This window comes from Lipophrys pholis (assembly GCF_963383615.2).
Source record: "Lipophrys pholis genome assembly, chromosome: 1".
NCBI lineage: Eukaryota > Metazoa > Chordata > Actinopteri > Blenniiformes > Blenniidae > Lipophrys > Lipophrys pholis.
The window spans coordinates 15,756,623-15,772,582 of NC_137635.1; the positions used below are offsets into that span (position 1 = coordinate 15,756,623).

Here is a 15,960-nt window from a genome sequence, read left to right on the forward strand (position 1 = left end):
AATATTTTAGAACTTGCAGTGTGAAATGCGTATCGTACCACCCCAACATCGACAGGCACATTTCAAGCTATGAATTATGAACTATGAGAAATCTCTAGAAAATCGTTGGTATAGTTGTAGTTTATTACCAATAACATCAATTTTTCCATTTTGAAAGTCATTCGGCCAATAATGTAATAAAAGATTGTTTTACAGCCATGATTGGAGGAGAGCTGCAGAGTGTCCTCAGTGAATGAATCTTGTCTATAGTATGTCAGTTTTAGATAGAAAAAAAATGCAAAAATGTCCAAGAACTGCAGCCCTGTTCATGTATTACTACATTATTGCCTGCATTTATTTCATTTTGCAAGGATTTTTTTTTTTAACGCTGCTTCAATCCTGCAATGACTTAAGATATTATTGGTTGTTACATGAAGTATAAAGACTTCAACTAATAGTGATAAATAAAAGGTTTCTTTCTGAGTTCAGATCAAAAGGATGACATGAAGATTAATGCAGATGTTTACAATCAAGACTTAACATTTTATTAGTTTAGATGCAACCTCATTATTTTAAATCCAGCCTCTCGCATGTGATTTCAAAAGTGTGGGTTGTGGCCTCCTGGTGGTCCGCAGTGGTACTGCAGTTGGCCCATGATTGAAGTTGGGTATAACGACACAAATATATACTTATCAATATAAAAAAACGTTTTAACTGATACTACTGAGTGATGCAATAGTTCATATATATGACCGATATCCACCCAGTTTGGAGTTGAAGTTGGTTTCCCATTAGAAGGTTCAACACTGGACTGAAGGCAGCGAAGGTAAATGAGGATATACTTTTTATCACTATTAGTTCCGGAAACAGAAAAACTTAATATGAAGATGGACTGAGTTGAGAGAGACTGATGCAGAGTGACATTTGCTCGTCATAATCATGTTGCAGCCGCTTTATGTTGGAAGTTGTTTTTGATTTATTGCGCACTGTCAAAGGCCCCCTGACATACTCCATCACTGTGTGGTACTCTGGACGATCCTCTGCAGAAAAAGGTCAGAGAAAACCATCCCTGTGAAAGTCCCGCCAACTCACATTACCTCAGTGGAGCGAACCAACACCACGAGAGACTCTGGCACCTTTCCCACCACCCCTGAAACGTGTAGCAACAGACACTTCCTTCTTTGAGTGTCAAAAGTCATGACAAGAACAGGTCTCACCACTTGACTCCCATACTGGAGTTCTGTTCTCTGTGCAAACTTGCTCTGTCGTGTCAAGTCACCTGGCGTTAGAGAGCGCGCAAGGGAGAGTACGACTGGAAAAATAAAAATAAAAAAAAAGAATCCATATTACTATTACAAAATACAGCTCGATCGTTTAAAATGTATTATGTCTTCTGGAGCAGAGTTCTGATTTCTTGAGCAGAAGAGACATTTATACAAACAACATATTGGAATGTTTTAGTTTACTTTTGCCAACAAAAGTTGAAGGTTATGTTTTCGTCTGCGTGTAGTTATTTATTTAGTGGTTCGTATGTATGTATCAGTGGTGGCGGGTGGTACATTTCGTAGGTGGGGCTCTTGATTATTATTCAATTTCAGCCTCTGTTAACTTAATTTAAATACAGTGCATTTATAAACATGACAACAATCTTGCCATTTTTAGATTGAGAGAGGCCTAAGTTATGATAATTATTGTACTTTTACCCAGTGAATAGAGAGCACTTATTAGGATGACTCTTTTATTGACATACTTGTAAATAAACATAAGCAGATGCTTCATTAGTCCCTTTTAAAAATGTAATGTGTTTTGGGGCTGGTTTAATTGAAATGTTAGTCTAAGTTTAGTGAAAAGCTAAAGCCAACCTCAGGTGGATTTTCAAACAACACATTACGCGATTTAATTTAAAAAAACAAACAAAAACAAAGCAGCTTATTGACTGGTGCTTTCATTCTGAAGACCGGAAGTGAGACGTGTTCACGTGTCTAACTTGATACGATCAGGAGTGTGTGTGCATGTGTGTGTATGTATGTGTGTGTGTTTGCGTGTGTGTGTGTGTGCGTGTTCCTAGAAAGTGTGTGTATCTGTATTTAATTCGGGGGTCTTTCTTCTCTCTCAACACTTTTCACGGGCTCCCCCCGGAGCCGACCCGCCGCGGACGGAGGATGTCCGGAGGCACGGATTCCTAAAGGCCCGGCTCGTCCTCGCTCTCTGCCCGGGTAAGTGAGTCTCTCTCCGGCGGAGCGGCGTCTCACCTCCGCTCGGTCTTTGTTCCATCCAGCCGGGGCCTTCGCCCCGACGCGCGCCGTCCGCTTTCAACGTGTCGCCGAACTCCATGAAAAGTAGCCCGCAATTTAACAACCGCTCGTTCTACGTTTTGCTGCGACACCTCGTAAACACACAACTTTATTCCTTTTCATTAATGGCAACAATTATTCAATTCGGAGTCGATTCGAGACAACAAAGAAGACGATTTAACCCGGAACGTGTCATTATTTGTTTTTCTTTGGCCGCCGTTCAAACGTCAAACTTAATAAATGTAATAACGAGCAGCGTGTGTCACTCAGCCGTATAAGTTGACCTTTTTCACGCAAAATAATCAACTTTACACGAAGAATGTAACGCCGAATTAAAGAATAGTTGTTTTAAGTCAGTTTTACTTGTAAAGTTGTGTTTTTGTGTATCGTGTGACATTCTGTCCGGAGCGAAAAAAGCTTAAATTAGTGAAAAGTTAAACGCAGTTCTGCACAGCCGGAGCTTAGCCCGGCCTAGCTATAGCCTGCTAACGTGGCTAAAGCTAAGCTACCTGTCGTCAGCGAACCTGACCTGTCAAATAAAGTGTTCCGCTTTCATGTAGCGGGTGAAACAACACAAGAATTCTCTGAATGTTTCCATAAAATCTGATAATCTGTAAACAAGCCGACGTGTCAGTTGTCATTAAACCTCCCTGTTAATGAAAATCAGCATACGTCAGGTTTCTAGCTAATGTCAACCTCAGCAATGTTTCCCCCCAAAAAACATAAAAATATAATACATTTATCCTAAAAAAAAATCGTGAGCAGCTGATTGGCCAACTTAAAACTCAGAGGGATAAAACTGAATGGTCAAAAGTTGAACTTTGACTTAGAGGAGTTTTGGAAGATTTGGAAATCTTCTCTTCAAAGCTTGAAGGAGGTACAAAGACAATATAGGAGGTTTTTCTTTGTTTGTTTGTTTACGTTTTAACCCAAAACTACGGATTTTAAGTCAATTCAGTTAAATACACTTCATCTAGTTGGTTGAATTCATGTAGATTTCGTCTCAAATAATGTTCACAAAAGAGTTTGGAATTAAATCAGAAGAGTCGGACTCCATTCAAATATCGCCACCAAACTTTTCTGGAACGGACAATGCAAAAACGATGCATCTTCTCTTGAGCTGGCTGTGAAAACGCAAAACTTTTCCAAAGCCAAGTATATTCATTTTCACATAAGCACGGACATTTTCAAGCAAAAATGATGCAGTTTCCCTTGAAATGTTATGTCAATGTGAAGTTTTTCTGAAATTAAAATGCCAAAATGACACGTTTTCACTTGGAAATGTTTCCGTACACACAAGAAAGGAAACGAGAATCGCTGCAAAAACGCAGCTGGCGATTTAAAAAAAAAAAAAAAAAAAGTTAATTCAACACTAAACCTCTCCTCGCAACTTTTTTCTTTTTTAACTTTGTGGTCATTTTGGCATTAATAAAATTTTCTACACTCTTTCTTGTCATTTTTATTATTCAACACAATTTAGTCGTGGTCGTAGCCATAAACAGAAAGTTGCCGATAAAAGTTGCATTGTCTTGTGATTGTTGTGGTTCAATTCAACTTTATTTACATAGCGTCAAATGCAACACAGTCATTTTGAGGCACTCTTACAGCAAAAACCCCAATAATTCCACATGAGCAAGCATAAGCCACTGTGGAAAGGAAAAACTCCTTTTTAAGAGGAGAAACCTGCAGAACCAGGGTCAAAGGAAAAACCTGCAGAACCAGGGTCAGATGAGAAACCTGCAGAACCAGGGTCAAAGGAAAAACCTGCAGAACCAGGGTCAAAGGTGGCCAAATTACGAGAACAAATGCAAGTTTTGATGAATTGGTTTGATTTCTTCCTCCTTTTTTTTTCTCACAGTAATTCAATATTGTTTGGATAATGAGTAATTAACATTCTGAATTAATGAAATGCTTTCACTAAAGAACAAAAACACTGAAAACGGTCCTTTATATTACTTTAACATGACGAACAAGAGATTACCAGGTCTACGAATATGTAAGGAAATAAGCTTTACTGAGGCTGACACAGCTTCTATATTTTTAAATATACAGCAATTTTGAAACATGTACAAAAACTAACTTGTCGTATTTTTGATGTTTCTATGACAATTTAGGATCGTAAACATTTTATTACATTTTCGCCTGTTTTGGTACCTGTTTTGGTACCTGATTTTAGTGCGTTCATCCTTGTTTTCCGGCATTTTTCTGATGATTTCGGCAGAAAAGATTAGAAATACTTTATTAATCCTAGAGGGAAATTCCTTTAAGCATTGTTCCACACTGAATAAATATAAAGTTTGATATCAAATAAGGCAGGTTAAAAATTACATAAGTAATTTTAAATGTTATGAACAAGGCTTATCCTGACTAATAAGCACGGAGAGGATGAACTTGACCAAAACAGCAATCACTATTTCCCGGTAGGAGTTTCAGAGTCTTATGGCCACAGGAAGGAACAATATAATTTGTATCTCCTTTCTGAGCAGTTTTGATTTTCCTGCTATTTTTTTTTAAATCTTTCATCTGCGAGCGACACACCAATACGCTGCACCGCTCGTCTGCACACTGCAGTGTGGCAGCAGCAGCCAAACGCATTCATGCAGAAAGTATAACCGGCCTTCAAAAGTACATAAAACACACCACAGTCCCCCCCTACTCTTGTGTAAGAAAGACATTTAGAAACAGTTTGTTATCTTTGTTGATAAAAGCCAACGTGAATGCGGAAATAGAAAAAAAGCTTTTCAACGTCACGGTCTTAATCGCATGACGATTGGTCAAAATTGCTGAAAAGTTGCAGGGATTGGTTAAAGTTGCTGCGAAAAAATGTGGCCTGCAATTGTTGAACTTGCATTAATAGTTGTGATCGCAACATCATGAAATCCTGGAGGGTCTGAGAGACACACAAGAAAACTGACAAACAATCAAGACGGACCTTTTTTTCATTTCCAATGGAAGAAAAAAAAACAGAAAACATTTGACACTGCTGTAGGACACTAATATACTGTGTATGTGGCGAGTGTGATTTTACTCAAGATTCCTTTATAAATTGATTATATTCAAACTGTACCTTCCTTGTATTGACCCAACATTCAGTGATAACAGGTTATACAAATATAACTTCATTATGCTGACAATCTTTTACAATCAATGGAAATGAGGCCACTTTTATGTACAAAATAAGAAATGCAACAGCAAAATTTCTCTTAAGTTCAGATCTCTCAAAGTTTGTTTTATTACACATCTGTCAGTTCTGTACGTCACATTTCTTCTTAATGGGACAGTGAATGAGGAATTTGTTCTGTAGTTCCTCTGGAAAGCAGAACTTGCACTGCTTTTCACGTCAACTTGTATCCAACATCGCAGAATTTCATTTTCATACTGAAGAGAAGTGACATTGAAAGGAAATGTGGTTTAATGGAAGATAATAGGGTTGACATTGAGTATCTAGTACTACATGAAAAATACGAATGCATTCTAATAAATGTTACTTTTAATATTTGACTTATTCCAGATTAAATCCACAGCAAAGTCCCATCCGCCGGCTATTTGTTTCATGAAAAAAAGAAAATCATCAACGAAATAACTGTATTCTACTATAATAATTCTCATTTACAGTATTAAGTATCAAAATCCTCAAATGTTTGGTAGTTGTGGAAAAAGTATCAGTAGGACATTTAGTAAACCCGCTGCTTTTCTGTTGCAGCTGTTATGGAGCAGCCACCCGGGAGCTTCGATGACCTGCAGCCTCAAGACCTCTCGACCTCCGGCCTCCCCGCAGTGATCGACCTGACCAGGAAAAGAGGGGAGGAGCGAGTCCTCAACCCCGCGTCCCTCGACGCCCTGCGGATGGTCGGGAGCCCCGGCTGGTACCCGAACCCCGGGGCCGGCGAACCCGGATTACCGTACTCGGAGAGCGCCTCCTCGGGTGTTGCGCTCCAAGCAGGGGATCAAATTCAACCAGACAATGCCTTCTCGCACACTACAGTCACCCTCTCCTACGTGAGCAGGTCTCACGTCTTCTCTCCTCACAACTCCCTATCTCGCTCGCCCCTGTACAGCGTGCCCCCTATCAGTAAGTTCTCCCTGCACCCTCCCTGTGATGCAGATAAAAGGCTCGGGGAGAGTGGCTATGCACTTAGCCAGCATTACTTGGCTGAGGAGGAGGCGCCCATGGACCTCGCCACCCAGACTGGGCTGTTTCTTCCGCTGTCTCAAACTCAGACTGGAGAGCTTCTGGTCCAGGAGCCTCACGAGTTGAACGGTGGGGTAGTTTCTAGTGATCTGGACATAGAAATGTCTGCACACGGCAATGATGAAGACAGAGCTTCTCTCGAAAAGAACGAAGGCTTGGAGAATGGTCAGGGTGACAGATGGTCCAGTTCAGGCGTTTGTGCCGATTCTTCGCCGGAGACTCCCGCACCAGTCGCAGAGGAAGAGGAAGTGCTTTTCCTCCTGTCGAAGAAAAGCGACCCTGGATCAGAGAGCGTGGGCGCGAGAGACATTTGTTCGTTGCGCAGGGAGTACATCAGTCCTTTGGAGGACCCGGTCTCTCCTTCCGCTACCTCACTGGGTGATGTAGAGGACGTGTTTGTCCTGCCTCAAGCTTCTTGCTCGCCCAGCGGTGACAACTCTTATCTGGAGGAAGTAGTTTGTGACGGCTCCGCTACAGAAGGGGGCATTCAGTCGAGCGCTGGCATTGATGACAATGAAGTAAGATTAGATTCAAGTGAGCAAAAGAAACAGCCCACCAGAAGACGGAAGGCCTTGTTAGCGCCTTTGATTGACCTGACAGATGACGTTTGCCTGTCGGACCTTTCAGAGAACCAAGCAAACATCTCAAAAGTTGTACCTCACGTTAACGGCACCGCAAAAGTGCTGGAGAAAACTTTTACGGCGAGAAAGCTGCCGATGCGTTCTGGAAGAGGGACGCGATTAGAGGCAATAGTCATGAACATAAACTCCAGCAGGTATAGAGTGTCTGGGTGTGTACGTTCCAGTAAGAAAGCCAATGCGTCCCAATCGGCAAGTAGTGATTCGTCTTTCGCCAGTCCTAAAAAAAAGGATTCTCCATCGGTAGTTAAACAGAAAGGCAAAGTCAAAACTTCTCCTTCAGTTAAGACAATAGAACGGAAAAAGTCAAGAAGACGCCAAACTAATCACATTAACAATGACTGTTGCAAAAGCTCTACCTCGGATTCTGAACCCATCAACACTGCTAAGAAGCCACATAGCAGCCCACCTCCAAAACGTTGTACGTTTACAGTGCACACGAGGTCAAAGAAAGCCCCCGAGAGCGTTCCTCCTCCTGTGACCCCGCCACGGACCAGCCCGCTGAGGCCCAAGAGGACCCCCTCGTCGCAGTCAAGTACTCCAGCCACCAAGAACAAATCAAACAAGGAGCCAGAGCTGAAAGTTCTTCCTGAGCCCTCTGTGTCGATTAACGAGGGAAGACCTTCCTCACCACCACTGCCAACAACTTCTCCAAAGAAAAGCCCGGGCAAAGCCAAAAGCAAATCTCCTCGTAGCAAATCGTCTCCCCCCGCCAAGACGAAGGCCTCTTGCACTCCCAGGCGAAGGCGTAAGAGACCGAAACCGAGCCTCGCCTCCTCCTCCATGTTCTTCCCCAAAGAACCGGAGATCAAGCTCAAGTACCTCAGCTACAAGGAGGAGAAGCGGGACACCAGGTTGGACAGTTTTTCTCCGTTCGTCCATGTGGAGCGTAAGCAGACGTCCCCCTCGCTGTGTACTGTGGTCAACTACCCCGATGAGGTGCGGATGCAGCACAAGAAGGGGCAGCAGCCGGCTGCCGGCAGCAGCTTCATTTCTGCGGTGATTCCTAGCACCTCCTGCTTGCGGCTGGGCCGGGTGTCCATGCACAGCCAGCACCAGCGAACTCTCGTCTGCTGCATTTGCGGGCAGTCGGCCAACGCCATGGACCTGGGGGACCTCCACGGCCCCTACTACCCCGAAGGGTACCGGCCAAACACCAAAGCACCGGCGAGCGCGTCTGGCCTCAAAGTGGAGGATGACTACAGTGACTCGGACTCTTCGTCCTACAGCATGAAGGGCCGGGGAAGGAAGCGCGCCGCTCCGCCCACACCGTGGGCCGGCCGGCCGGGGGCTCAGCTTGAGACGAAGGGCGTGTGGATTGGTGAGGGTACCGGCAGCTCGGCGGCGAAGCAGTCCCGGTCCGATCCCGGTTCTGCCAACTTGGAGGACTGGTACAGCCCCCCCGTGCTGCCGCTGGAGCCCTGCGAGCGCTGGCTCCACGAAGACTGCGGCATCTGGTCAGCGGGCGTGTTCCTGGTGAAAGGCAAAGTGTACGGGCTGGAGGAGGCCGTCAAGGCGGCGCAGGAGACGGTAAAGACAGTCACTGATACACAACAGCACACGATCGAGATGGCGAGGAACAAAACGTTACAGGTGTTAAAGCGTCACTGTTGGCCAGGAAACATGAATAATGTGCTGTAGTGCAAGTCGGATTAATTTGAAATCATCAGGAAGACGCAATCATTTGTGTCGTAGTCCAAGAAATACACTGAATCAAAAGATAGCAGACAGCAGGTACACATTGAAGACCACCTCATTTATTTTTATTTACAATCTAATTTTAATCGGTGAAACAGTTTTGGCTCAAACCAGGGAATAATTATGGAGGGAGGCTTTCAGGTACAACCCATCAACAACACTGCAGTCTACGTGTAGAGTCTACTGAAGATTAAATTACGTCCAAAGGTCTGCAACATAACTGAACAACACTGCATATTGATGAAGTGGCTTTTATCCATGTTTCAGGCCTACAAAACAACCGGCATAGAAACATGGGGCTTAACAAGTTCCTGCACAATCCAAAGAGCGTTTTTCTGCTAACGCGCGTTTGATTCCACCACTATTTTTACGGTTATGTCTTAGAATATTGTTGAGTTCGGTTCAGTTCAAACCGCATTTATCCATAAATCTATTCCTGAATCCAGTCACGCTTCATGAAAGTTTTCTCCCGAAATGAGGATGAAAACGAATAAGAGGAGTTTAAAACAAGTAAACACCTTTTTAAAATACACATTTCGAGAACTAAGTACTCGAGTACCAAAAGGGGACAAAACTAAAGCCCCTGCGTAAGGAGAACATGCAAACCCCCAGACCCAACCCTGGAGAGCAATCGTCAACTTTTCATCAATATTCAATCCTTCGAAACGTATGCAAAACTTACTGAAGACACGCAAATGATGAATGTTTTTTAAAAACAAAAAATCCCAAGAATAATAACAAATAGAATGAAGATTTATCAGCGTGATCATTCAGTTTTCATTTTCAAGGAAGCTGATTGGTCAGGAGGTGGTGATTGTACTTATTGTAGTTGATGATCTCAAACGCAAACTTATTACGAAAAGGTTAGTTATGCCGCTTTGGTTACCATGGCGATCAGTCTGTAGAGTCACTGTGCTGAAACGTCCTCTTGAACCCCAAATCCTGCTTTATTATGCGACATACAAACTTTATGTACAATGTTAGTTTGACGGTTGCCTTTAAATACTGAAGCACGCAAGGCTTCTGTCAAAAGAAATCAGAAGACTTCTTTATAAAAATCGACTTGATAAGTAAATGACTGCGACCCGTTCCCACACCAGACAGATTCCCACCAGCTTTTCTCTGTGGAGTTACTTCTAGCAGCTGCCTTGCGATCGTACTCTTCTTTTCCGTCCTCTGGTTCTGTGAAGCTCCATGTTCTCCCTACAGAAGTCACGCCAAACTTCAAAAACTGCTCTGAAATCAACATTTCTGTGAAGCTCGTCTCTTTGTCTTTGATTCCTTCTTAAGCTCTCTTACTAAAGCGCCGGTTCCCTGGTGAATATGGCCTCTTAAGGTTCCACTGTGTTCCCTTGTGAGCTACTTTGATACCGAACCCGAGCCTCCATCTTTGTTTGTTTGGGTGTGAAATCGGTGGAAGTGTCGGTCCTGACCGTTTCATGGTGTTTGCAGGTGTGTTCAGCGTGTCACAGTCCCGGCGCCACTCTGGGCTGCCTTTTCAAAGCCTGCCCCAACAAGTACCACTACAGGTGTGCTCTGGAGTCAGGTGAGGAAAAAGAAGACGCTCGAATGAAAGGATCTATTTTCTCACTTGCACAGGAGAACATTCATGTTCCTTTTGTCGCTTCCCAATTTATCCTTGTTGGACCCGAGCTCGGGTTCTGTGTGAGTTCATGTGTGTCTGTTGGTGTGGAAATGGCTCTTCAGTGTAGCGCTCTCAGCCTCCACTCGGCTTGAAGTTGCACGTGTGGGCGGCGGAAGCGTTCAGACGAACCAGTGGCAGCGTCTTCACCTCCTGTTCTCTTCTGGTTCTCCACAGACTGCGTCCTCATTGAGGAGAACTTCTCCATGAAGTGTAAGAAGCACAAGGTGAGCGGCCACGGCAAGCCGAACTGCACCAGATCTGTCTGCAAGCGCGACGCTCTGCCGGGTTTCTGGTTAATCTGCTGCTTTACCTTCCAGAACAAGACATTCAAAGGTCCTCCAGGGAGCCGGTGGAACGACAGGTGACACTGAGATGAAAACTCCCCAGGTCAGTACTGAAGTTAGCGCCCCGTCCCGTCTTGTAAATGCAGCAAGTCAACTGTCAAACGGTGTGTATCTGGAACTTAAAAACAAAACGCAATCCTGCTCTACAACGTGGAACTTTACCTGAGGAAGTTCCTTTTTACAAAAGACAAATATCAGACCTCAATCACTGCTCGGTCAGAGTGGCGGCCATCTTGGATGAGTACCCACATCTCCTCCAGTGCCTTCACCTCTGTGACGGAAGGAGGTCTTTACATGATTAAAATAATCAGAACTGACTTTACAACACGCCTTCGTGGGATTTTCAGATAGAGAACGAGGCGTTTCACTATCTCAGACAAGCAGCTTTACAAACTTCACGTGGACTCATGAAATGTCTCTTAATGTTTTTACCACATTTTCACTTAGCCTGTGGTTTGCCTTCTCTTCCAGATGATCTCCTCACCTGTTCTCTCCTCCTCCCTGCCGGTTACCATGGCGACAGTGGACCAGAATTATTCTGACTGACAGCTAGCACCCGCCAACCTTAACTTCACCCTCTGCTCTTCAGCTGCACTGTTATTCCAGCGACGCTGTGACCCAGAGGGGAAGAATCGCTCCTCCCGGTCCGGTCCTGACGGCACCCATCAGCCAACAAACACCATGACGGCCTGAGGAACTCTCCAAGTGCTTAATTAGTCCTTCGTAGGGTTATTTATATGGGATCTTTTCCTCTTTTTGTTGAATTAAATATGAGTAACAATCAAAGATATTTAATTTTTTTAAAGATTTTTTAAGTATTTGATTATATCTGATTTATTTATTCCTGGACTGTTTATTCGTATCAGCGCCTTTAGATGGTTTGTGTGTCGTCGTGTTTTTTTCTTAAGTTATTGGTGTAACAGTTTGATGTTGTGGGGGGGGGGCGGGGGGCTGCAGTCCCCCCAGCAGGGGTCCTCATGAAACGGCTCCTCAGATCACCCGCTGTGACGGCGTGTCATCGGCAGCACGGCCGTTGGCGAGCGAGCCGAGCGCGTCTTTGAATGTATCCTCAGAGGAAGCACTTTGTTCCTCGGCTCCAGCTGCAGTATTGGCGTCTTTCAGCCGGCCGTTGTTAGCCTGTCACGCCCTCGCATGGGGCCACAGCTTGGTGAAACGTGGTCTGCGTGTGTGTTATTTGGCTTACAGCACTTTGCCCGTCAGGTCATTTACGTTTGATATGAGGCTCTTTTCCAAGCACATATCGGTTTGTTTACTTATTCGACATCAACTGAGGTTTAAGTTTGGATCATTCAGCTGCAGATTCTGAAGGTAGAACCAGAACGCCGTTCACAAGGAGACCACAGAGGTTACGGTCTAACGCACCGCCTCCAGATCAGGAAGTAGATCCAGATTGAAGGGTGAAAGTTGGAAATACAAAATTGTGAGTATAAAGTCAAAAATGCAAATTTCTGGTTTACAATAGAACACTTCTGAAAAAAGTTTTCTAAAATAGTTAATGCTCTGGACGCTTTGGGGTTCACTGCACTGCGACGTTACTTTGAAACTTTAGCTGGATGTTCGGAAGGCGCGTTGACACGCCGACGTCTCTCTAGAGCGCCCTTCAAGGGTATCCGCTCTCAAACGCATCTTTGTCGTGTCTCTCGGCTGTGCTTCGATGCTGAAGCGTCCTCTAGAGACGCGTCACAGTAACGATGACGCGCCGCCAAGAGATGCAACAATGTTATTGACTCTTAGGCGTAACTTTGTCGTGTCCCTCGGCGACGCTTCATCGTTCCTCTGATGCGTCTCGGTAGGATGTTTTGACGCAACCTTCGCATCTTGGTGATACTTCAACGTTACTGACGCCAAGACATAGATTTGACGTTCCTCTCAATGTTAAGGAGTGTTCTGCGTTGCGTTAACGAGGCTCTTGGCAACACTTTGACGCTACTTTATCATTGAAGCGTCACTGCAATGCTTTGTGTCTCTACAGGACTCTGACGTACCTTTGACTTTATTCTTTGGTTTTAGGTTAACTCTTGAAGTTCCGTTTCTGCATTAACTATTGTTCTCAACTTAACATTTTGACTTCATTCTCAAAATTGTAGTTTTGACTTTGATTGCTGACATGACTTTTCCCGCTTTAATCCCTTTTTCCCGCTTTTTTGAGTTTACTGACATTTCGAATTTTTCATCGTATGAAAATGTATTTTAACTTCAGTCTCAACTATTTGGGTTTTTGCTGGAAACAAGAATTGCTCTTGTATTTAATGCCTGTACCATCGGAGGTCATGAACGTTCTCTCCAGGCCTTATGGACAGTGTTTTATTTCTTCACCATCTTGTGGAACAAAGACAAATCAACTGGAGACGGCTCACATTTACTTTTTTTTTTTTTTTTTTTTTTTAAGAGGCTCTTGTGTTTCTCAGCCATTCTGCTTTTAATTCATTGTTTTGTGGCCCATCATCCACTGTTTCTTTTCCCTCACAGCATGCGTGTTTGTTGTTCCCCATAGGGCCACTAGAGGCAGCGTTGCTCCGTCTTCAGGCCTTTAAGAAGCAACACACACACACACACACACTCACACACACAAAACCTCCACAGCTGCTCTGTTTGTGCCATTTCTGTCCTTTTTAGTTGAATAACAAAACGTACTTTGTTTTTACCAGCAGCTGCATGAAATGCAGATCCGTCAGTAAAAACTGCATTTTCAGTCGGTGTGTGAATCTCGGGGCCGAATCTCTGCCGCTCTGGGTTGATTTCTCTCTGGTGTTGAGCCCATGTGGACTGAATGCATGTGGTGGATGTGGTGGAGATGAGAACCCCCCCCCCCCCCCCCATGAAATATAATCCTCAAACGTCACATTCCAGCTCCTCCTCTGTGTCCATCGTGTCTCTGGTGTTATAATTTGAAGGTTTGTAACAGACTCTGACTGCCAATGTCACATTTCTGTCTGTCTTACTTTAATGGAAGCTCTTTTTTTTTTTTTTTTTTTTTTTTTTTGTACCGTCTTGATCGCCTCGCCGTGTGTCGGAGGCTCATGTAATTGTCGGACATTAAATATTTTGTTGAGCCTTGTTTTTTCTTTGGCGACTCATTGGGAAACGTGGGATTTCTGTTTTCTATTAAAACTTTTAATTTGACCTAAAACTCAGAATATTACGCCAGAATGATGAAACAGAGGAATGAAAAGACAAACATTTCTATGGCCGTTGCTCGTCAAATCGTTGTAGCGCTAGATTTCCTTTTGAGAGGTACATAGTGCCTGAATAGAAACAGTCAAAACCATATGAATGAAAACATTCTGGGTACTTTCTGTCAATGTTTTATCACAACTCAAAAAACCTTAGGTGAAGCTGTGAACATTTTAAATGGGATTACAATTACCTAATTAGTTGCTACATCACTCAGTGGGAGGAAGATGCTCTACAAGCTGGATGTTTGCTCAAATTGGTTAGTGAGAAGGAGAGTCGGTATAATCCAGACATTTGGTCTTGGACGACAGTAATTTATGAACCAATGATGGAAACTAAGCGACAGCTGATATTTATTTTAGGTTACGAATGCTAATCACAGCTAGTCTATACAGGCTAATGCTAATGCTCGTCTGTCTTATTGCTCTGAGTCGGGTGATTGTAAACAAGAGTTTAGTGCCAAAGTCGCCATTTAAACAGCTTTGGTTGAAACCAGTCAGTTCGGTGAGCGGGACGAGAAGTTCAGGTTAGTCGGAACGAGTTCCTCCGTTGTGGAAACTCTCCGGGAGAGAAAGAAACGACAAAGATCCCAGATTCACTCCAACAAGACTTCTGGTTTTATTGACTAAATCTCAGCTTACAGGAAGACAGTTGTATTGCAAAGACGAAACCGCATACGAGTTCTAGTGCCGTGGTCATCTACTCACTAAAACTCCACAAATAAAAACCCAGGGATGCTCGGAGTAATGTCACCGGACAGAGAGAGAGAGAGACACCGAAGCTCCATCACAACACGTCACGTTTATGGATGAGGAGGAGAGGCAGCAGCGACCGGCTCGGACACGCGACGTTCCTAAACTCTTCTTCACCCTTTTCCTGACTGCCGGCTTTTTTTATTTCACTCGGAAGACCTCGACGTGCCGCCGAATATCTTCAAGTTGTGTCAACGACACTGATATTACTCCTGGATGTAGTGACGCTAACTCACTTTGGGCAACTTCGTGGAAACTGTTGAATCATTTACTTAGTTTTGTAGAATTTAGTGACTCAAGATGGTGATAAAAGGATATTTCTCGCCCAAATATGGACGTATATTCTTATATCCATGGAAACGTTACGTAAATTGAAATCAAAATCACGTGTGAACGTTAGCTGGCTACGTTAGCGGCAGGCAGATTTGGCACTTTAAAAGTATTTATCTGTATTTACCAGGAAACAAATATATAATTCTGGAGATGGCTGATCAAATTCAAATTTAAGTGTTTGAATATTATAAAACTGGTTGTTGTTAACGACTGTCGGACTCCATTATCTGTTGTTACCTAAATAGTAACCGGTACTTGGCAAATACTAATTATTAAAGTTTAAACTTTGACGATACATTCTAAAGAAAGTTGTAAAAATGTGGTGACTCAGACACAAAAGAGCGTTTTAAACATGTTTCCGTACAATATATCAATGAAAAGTATATCATATTTGTCAATGAGGTCTGGAGGTAGGCTAGCTGTGGTAGCTACAGGCAGAAAGGGTGCTTTGAAAATAAAATAACCTGCAAGAAATGTGAAAATAGAATCTGAAAAACAATTTCAAAGGAATTTTGTTAAAAGTACATGACGGTTGTTATCGTAAAACTGAGTTATTCTTCTGGACTATAATCAAATTTCTGTCAGTGAAATGAGACGTCGACATTTTCAGTTGGTTTTTCTGAATATTTGATAAGGGATTGTTGAAAAATATTCTAACCTCAGTGTGTCACAAAATGGAACTTTCCAAAAACAAACTCAAAGGTTGTCTAGTTTGCAAGCTAAGCCAGCGTCTGGTAGAAATTCCGTGGGAAAAAATGTGGGAATTGATCTTATTTTGGCTGAAATGATCAGAATTATTGTGTAAAAAGAGTTATTATTTATTACTTTATGTTTTATGTGGACAGTTTAGATAGATTTCATCATTAGTGACACAGAGGTGTTAGCTGGAA

At 43.2% G+C, this 15,960-nt stretch overlaps 1 protein-coding gene across 1 annotated transcript; it reads left to right on the forward strand.

Moving 5' to 3' along the window:
- Nucleotides 1-1,957: 1,957 nt before the first annotated feature.
- On the forward strand, nt 1,958-13,759 carry LOC308113016 (uncharacterized protein). Its single transcript, XM_080468895.1, has 6 exons — nt 1,958-2,195; nt 5,977-8,633; nt 10,254-10,347; nt 10,621-10,670; nt 10,764-10,833; nt 11,262-13,759. The coding sequence occupies exons 2-5, from the start codon at nt 5,982-5,984 to the stop codon at nt 10,809-10,811; spliced, it is 2,844 nt and encodes a 947-aa protein (XP_080325021.1). The 5' UTR covers nt 1,958-2,195; nt 5,977-5,981; the 3' UTR covers nt 10,812-10,833; nt 11,262-13,759.
- The last annotated feature ends 2,201 nt before the right edge of the window (nt 13,760-15,960 follow it).